Source organism: Anomalospiza imberbis, chromosome 14 (assembly GCF_031753505.1).
Source record: "Anomalospiza imberbis isolate Cuckoo-Finch-1a 21T00152 chromosome 14, ASM3175350v1, whole genome shotgun sequence".
Taxonomy (NCBI): domain Eukaryota; kingdom Metazoa; phylum Chordata; class Aves; order Passeriformes; family Viduidae; genus Anomalospiza; species Anomalospiza imberbis.
In genome coordinates this window covers 9,907,325-9,914,489 of record NC_089694.1, presented here as the reverse complement: position 1 = coordinate 9,914,489, position 7,165 = coordinate 9,907,325, and the positions used below count along the sequence as shown (strand labels likewise).

At 44.2% G+C, this 7,165-nt stretch overlaps 1 protein-coding gene across 6 annotated transcripts in view; it reads right to left on the bottom strand.

Annotated features, from left to right (window-relative positions):
* Nucleotides 1–438: 438 nt before the first annotated feature.
* GRIA3 (glutamate ionotropic receptor AMPA type subunit 3) overlaps nucleotides 439–7,165 on the bottom strand; it is a 147,774-nt gene continuing 141,047 nt past the window's right edge. For 5 of the 6 annotated variants that reach the window (XR_011004104.1, XM_068204843.1, XM_068204841.1 and 2 more), the window contains 3 exons: nucleotides 5,122–5,236; nucleotides 2,725–2,972; nucleotides 439–2,132 (listed from right to left, as the gene is read on the bottom strand). Coding sequence is in view for 5 of the 6 variants with exons in the window: in XM_068204843.1 (XP_068060944.1) it covers nucleotides 2,727–2,972; nucleotides 5,122–5,236 (361 nt within the window). In the remaining variant the exon portion in view is untranslated. The remainder of the gene's footprint in view (nucleotides 2,133–2,724; nucleotides 2,973–5,121; nucleotides 5,237–7,165) is intronic. The other variant, XM_068204842.1, reaches the window with a different exon arrangement.

The window sequence follows — 7,165 nt, the reverse complement described above, 5'->3', positions numbered from 1 at the left end:
CAAAACAAATCATCATGAGACTACTGCCAAACTTCTGATAGCTTGAAGTTGGTAGCCAGAATTGGTAAGCACTCAACACATTTTAGATTTACATGCAAGTTTAAAAAATATCGAACCATTTACCAAACTCCCTTCACTGGTGTGAAGCCTCCACTCTTAAAAATTGATCTGATAAACATACATATTTTATACAGCTTTTAAGAAAAATGTTTGTTTTAAATACAACTCATAACTGCACAGCTTTAGCTCACCCTTGCTGGGGACGTGTTTGTGTTCAGAGGTTGAAAAAAAAAATCAGAGTTTCATGAAAAGAAAATGAAAACAAAACAATTTTATGTCAATATCTCGTTAAAAACTTGAACAATAAATTATTCTCCTATGAGCTTTTAAAATGATTTTATATTACATTTTGTTGGAAATACATATTTTTAACAAGACTTTTTACTTTTTTTTCGTTTTTTGTTTGTTTTTAAATCCTATTAAAAGTTCAAATCTATCATCAGCAAACTAAATGCCTAAGGGTCAGACTGGTTTAAATGAGTTTCTTTTTCACGGTATGTTATTGATGAAATAAAACTCTATCATAAACTACAGAAAATACATATTGTCGATTAGAGGTAATTAGTAAGCAGATATTCATTGAACATTTCCCAAGTGATTGACAATATGTTTAAAGTTTTGTGGTTTTTTATTTTTTCTTTTTTTTTTTAATTTTTATTTTTATTTTTATTTTTAGAGATGAAGTTAAGTAGTTTCCAGGCAGAGGTTCAAGGCTGAAATGCTGCTGCTGTCTAAGACGTTGGATGTGAGTAACAGTGAGCTCCTCCTGGAGCAGAGGTGGCCGGAGCGCGGCGTCCTCCTCACAGAGAGGCAGGGACAGGAGCATCCTCTCACCAGGCATGAAACAAGAGTTGGCAGGAGCTGATATAATATAACAGTACTAGCAGGAGTCATGTTAGATCGCTTACTATTACTCTGGAACTGCAGCTAAACTGGAGTTACTATCCTCTTTCCTTGCTTCTGTTTTACAAGGACCGTTACTGAGGAGCATTAGCTGAGCACGGTGCTGGGTGGGAGGGAACTGGGGAGAAGCAGAAGCAGGCCTGGGAAAAACTAACCTGCCTTTCTCTTGCTTCATTGCTTGATATTAAACGGTGAATTAAAATGCAAATGCACAGCAAGAAAAGAGATATATGGTCTGAACTTAAACAGCAAGTAGCTTTTCCTTTTTTTTAAATTTTAAAAGCCACCCAATGTTATTTTAATAAAGCACCTGTAGGTATGCCTGATGATAGAACAAAAAAAAAAAAAAGGAATGCAGTATTTTCTGCCCGCACTTTAGCTACCTTGTCAAGAAATTAATTTACTGATCTGGAAGCAAGACATGCAGTTCCACAAATTACTTTCTTTTGGATTTACAGATTCACAGTCATTGACCTTAATTAGTTTGAATGCACAGATTCTTTCCCTCCTTTTGCTGCTATACAGAATTGCTCAATTTAGCTGGAGAGGTTAAAGTGTCTCAGAAAAAAAATAAAATGACACCACTGTAAGTAAATACTGAAACATCTTGACATCAGCTCATACAAGCAGTGGCAGGCCAGTCCGTGTTTGCACGCAGCAGATTTCTGAGGCTTTGTGTCAGGAGGAGTTTCATAATTTGATACGATTGGGGTGGCTGATGAAACCAGCTGCGGTTGCTTTCAGGACACAAGTTCAGTTACTGTGCAGTGGTATCAAAGAATGGCTTTTGTTGCACTGATCTTTTTTTACAATAATTTTTTTTTCACATACCAATATCTTGTTACCAGTCCTTTTCTTTTTCCCTTTCATTTGTTTCTTTTTGTCTTAGTTTCTTTTTCTTTTCTTTTCCTCTTTTCTTTTTCTTTTACTTCTTTGAAGCAAAGCAAGAATATTTCAGTGATGGTTTGCATTGTTGTGAGTCTCAGAGTCTTCCATAAGGCACTGAAGGAAAAAATACCAGTTTTTCCTATTAAAAGTACATTGCACCATCATCAATGCGTGTCATGCCTGACACCTCAGAGAGAGTACAACTGGCTCAGATGGTCCAAATCCATGAAGTAGCCACATTCTCTGCTGCTTTTTGTCTTGCAAGCTGTCAGGGTGAAGATCTAAAATAAAACCAGAAAGATTTCATCACTGCCTGGCAGCAAGGGACAGAGGGGCTCAGCCCATAGAGAGGCACAGATTGCACAAGGGGCTAACCAGGCCTTCTCAGAAAAATTTGTCAGCAATTCACCTCTACTTTTTCTGCTTTAGAAATCATGAATTATTGTGCAGAAGGTTTGGTTCTATTGCAAGTTTTTTTTTTGAAACTTCCTAAAAGCACTTACCTGACCTGATTATAGCTTACAAAACAAAGAGGAAGAGATCAGTAACGAGAGATGAGAATTCTGACAGAGTGATTGTAAAAGCAATTAGCAAAATACTTTCATTTGAACTAGCACAATGCTGGAGACAGGAGTTACTCCCTTCAGCATGAAGCCAGCTACCTCTGTGTGTAAAACAGAACGGTACCTTTCTGATCCTACTTCTGATCAGGGAAGAAATTTAAATTACTGATACTTAAAAACTACCACAAGATGGTGTTCCAAAAGCCTCTTGCAGCAGCCCCCTGGTGCACACAACAGAATAGCACAGACAGCTTAAGAAAGGACAGAAAGAAGAAAACCCAGAGGGTTTACTCCCGGCCCGTAGCCGTACCCCTAGATTTTCACACTTTCTGTGCCGTACACGTTGTAGCCTTCTCTGTAGGTAGCGTAATTCTGGGTGTTGGTGGCAGGAGCAGGTTTGAAGTTCTGCGTGTTCTTGGTGAGCTTCATTCGCTTGGACTCGGCCCGAGACTTGTAGCAGAACTCGATCAGTGCCACCATCATGGCCAGCCCCAGGCCTCCCACAAGGATATAGAACACGCCAGCAACATTGCTCAGGCTCAGAGCGCTCGTCTTGTCCTAAGAGAAACGAGCCACGCTGTTAGTTCTGCTGAGAGCAGCAGACAGACAGACAGACAGACAGACAACAGGCTACTTTGCATTAGGACTAGCTGGAATAGCTACACTCATGGTGTTCGGTGTCCGGCCCAAGGACCAGTGCTGTCCCCCCATCCCCGCAGCCCGGGGCTGCACAGCAGTGACTGCTCTGTCCTCCACCCTCTGGTGGGTGAAACCCTGGCTGACTCCGAGGCAATGAAGTTTTTTTGGCTACTGACTTCCCCAGGCCTTCGGCGTCCCAGAGCAAGGTTGCCTATGGCTGAGCATCCCTGGTAGCAAAGGCACTGGGGGAAAGTTGTGCTGGTGGCTGCATAAAACAGCAGGATTTAGAGAAGGCCATGAAAAAACTAGAAAAAGAAAAAGCCAAGCCACTACACACTTGGGTTTGGTCAATGTAGGTAAAATTCTTGAGATGCTGCTGAACTTAACTACCTTTTTTCAACAGTTAGGGGAAAAAACACACCCTAGAAAGATGGTCAGTTACTTAGAGGTCAAGTAGCAGAGCCCTGAGCTAAACTAGCACCTTCAGGAGAGTGAGTTATTGAATGAAACCAGACATTGTAACAAAAAAATCACTGGTCAGGGTTTATCTTCCTTCAATACATGTCAGATGGGGGAGAAGCTTGCATTTTTTAAAACAAGGTTCTGGAATGGGATTAAATATAGCTATAACCCTTCTGCTGCTGCATGGGTGGGTGGCTGTGGGCAGGAACAGCTCCTGGCTGGCACAGCTGGCTGGGCTGCCACACCACACTGGCCAGGGTGGATGGGCAAGTGCCAAAGAAATTTGTCTGTGCCCAGAGAAGGCACTGCTGACAGAGCTCGGTTAACGATTCTCTCTAGGGAGAACTAAATTTGCATATCGTCAGAGTAAAATATGATTTACCTTGTAAGTGTCTGTGTGTTTCACAGTTTGTATACATGTGGTTGTAGCAAACAATCTGCCATTTAAACTAAAGATCTTAATCATTTATACCTCTTTTTGATCACAGTTCCCTTTGGTAGCTGCCGTGTGTTCAGATATCCCATGATCCCAAATTTATCTGATACAACAGCTACTGGGCTGTGCCCTAAGCAACTTCCAGTCCGACTGAAATGAATTTTTATTGTTGGCTTCGCTGGAACTTGAAATTATCCTCCGACACTGAAAGGGTGCTTTGAAATGATAGTTTTCTGTGTGCATGATTGCGGAGAGCACTTCCAAAGGCACCAAGGGAGTTAGGCACTCAGCTGCGACCGATATCAGCTGGAGTTGGATTCCTCCTCCTCTTGGTGCCTTTGAAAATGTCCTTCACTCCAACAAGCCCAGCACTTCTACAGAGTTTTTCTCCCCACTGGATCTATAGGCATTAAAAAAAAGTCCTCCTTTTAACTGAATGGTGTAAATAAATATGCCCTACAATTTAAGTGTGCAGCTACTGGGCCAATCCACCTCAGGGGTGGGACCTGCCCTGGGGTCTACAGTGGTCCTGCATGAGGCTGGACAGCCCCACAGTACAGCTGGTAGATGACAGGACAGTACAGCAGCAAAATGGTTGAAAGCAGTATAAAAAAGAATATACAATATTTAGGTAATGATTCACCATTAGTATTTCTAGATTTTTTTTTTAATCCAACCAATTTTAAAATGAATTGGCAAATAGGGCAGGAAAGGCATTTTTTCCTTATCAGCTGTCTGTCCTGAAAATTTGTGCCCTTAGCAAGCATGTGACTGTTTCCCAAACTGACATGTAGAGAACCTAAGTAATAATTTTGAAACAAAAATGAGTTTTTTCAATAAAAATAAGAAAATATGCTGGGCTGAATAATAGACAGTGACTGTGCTGAAACCTGCACATTTAAATGAAGACACCAGCTTGGGAGGCTTTGGGGGCTTCTCTTAGCATGTTTCTAGCAAAATACTCACACAGTGAAATATACTTACAACTACAGTCTGTAACTGCATATAAGAAAAATGCTGTCATGTTCTGAGACTTACTTATTTTTTTCTATTCTTTTCTTTCAACCTTCAAAATGTAAATAGCAATTTTTGAAAGTCATTCTTGGTATAAACAAACAGTGGGTCAAAATGTGATTGCTAATCAGTACAAAAAGACCTTCAGCGACTGACCTTACTTCCGGAGTCCTTGGCTCCACATTCACCCTTATCGTACCACCATTTGTTTTTCAGCTTGTCTAAGATGCCTTGTTCACTGAGTTTCAATACTGCAAGGTTTACAGGAGTTCTTCACGTGGGAAATAACATAAATAACATTATATTATGTTATTTTATGTTATTCAATCTTTAAACTACTTTAAAACTATACAAAGCGATAAAGCAGGGTTCCTGGCCACAAAGTATTTACACTGCAGGCAACTGGATCATCCCCTTAAGTTAACGCTAGAGCATCTCTACATTACCAGGTCCTGCCCATATCGCTTTGAGTAATCGGCACTCACTGTTAAATGAAGGCAGTAGAAACAAAGCAAGGCCAATCTCCCACTTGGTGCGCCACGGGCACTTGCAGTAGCTTTACCGATCTGGGTGGGTTTGATCCAGCAGGGCCCCTATTGCACTAACAGACAGAAGCCCCCACACCAGCCACTGTGGCTGGCAAACAACGCCTGTAGCCCCTGATCCCCGGCAATCCCCGCGCCTAGCGGGTCTCTGTGCACATCTGCAAAGCAAAAGCCCCCAGGCTGGATCCATGGAGGGGGATTTTGCCGGCGTCACAGCCACTTCTCCGCTGGCGCTGGCTTCTCCAGCTCCCGCGGCTGGCGCTGCTGGGGCTGTGCTTGGAGGCATCGTGCTCGGCTGCACTCCCTGAACTGCTGCATCTCCACCTCCCCCAGTCCAGGCAACTGCAGCAGAAAATAAGCAAATGCAGACCACTATGAAGCAGTCTGATGAATATGGAAATGCCGGCTGAAAGTGCCCAGGGTGGGAAAGGTTGGCAGAATAAAAAGAATTGCTGACTCGCGCTGCCAAGAGCCCACAGCCCAGGGAAGCTGAGCTCATCTGGCCCTTCCGTGTGGGAAAGCAGCACCTGAGGAGCTCTCGGTTAGCTTGTGTCATTTCCACTTCCTCCTTGTGTGAAGTCTTATTTTTTTTTCCTGCCTGCTTCCATGAGACAGACTGCCTGTGCAAGGAACATCTTCAGTTCCTGCTCCTGCTTGAACAGCTCTGACCCCTGCTCCACGGCTGCACAGGGCTGGGTCCTCATCCCCAGCAATGCTGTGCCACTCTGCACGGGATGACACCAGGCAGACACGTGCACAGCCTGCTTTGGGTCCATTCAGGCCTGCTGTCAGCACAGGAGATGCAGGAGCTCAGCCCATGTCTGCCCCAGCACCAGCCTCATGTCTGCCTCTGGCTGCTCTCTGCCTTTCTCCCACCCCTGCCCAAAGTGCCTGACTCTCTGCAGAGCAGAAGAGACTCAGGAGAAAGAGCAGCAAGACCTATACAAAACATCTTAAATATAAGCTAAATTGCACATTGGCATTTAGGGAAGCATACCCAGACTGGGAGGGCTCACAGCTCTGAGCAACAGGAATGGCTGAGCCCTGCCATGCCTGGGGCAGGACAAGATGCTGAAAGAAGCAGCTGGTAAAGAAAAGCCCTGTTTCCTCATCTGCCAAGAAGCTGCTTTTGAGATGGCTGTGAGACTGTTGGTGGCTGATGCTGGGAAGAGCTGCTCTTGGAGATGCCCCGTATCCTTTGGCAGGACGGTGGCAGCTGAGCCCAGGAAGCTCGTGGGGTATCATGAGAAAAATCATCGTATTCAGGAGCTCCTGAGCTGAATGCTCCACAGGCTGCTATGACATGATCTTGTGTAGTGTCACCCAGGCCAGCAGGGAGGTAAGAGCAGAGGAAAGCCATCAAGGTGGGGACAACTGCTGGTAACAGCAGCAGCACTGCCAGCACTGCCTGCAGAGCTTCCCCGCTGTCCAGGCAGAGGCAGCACCACTCATTCCTGGCCTGCACAGGGCTCAGTTTGACACCAGCCAAGGCTTTATTTTTATAAAATGGCTATTTTTAAGCGGCAGCTGTAATCTAATTAACTATCAATCAGGGCTGACTGTACACACTCAGCTGGACACAGCCAACGGGTGGCAGTGACAAACCACATGAGACAGACCGTGTTTTCTGGCCCGGCACTGGCAGCAGGCAGAGC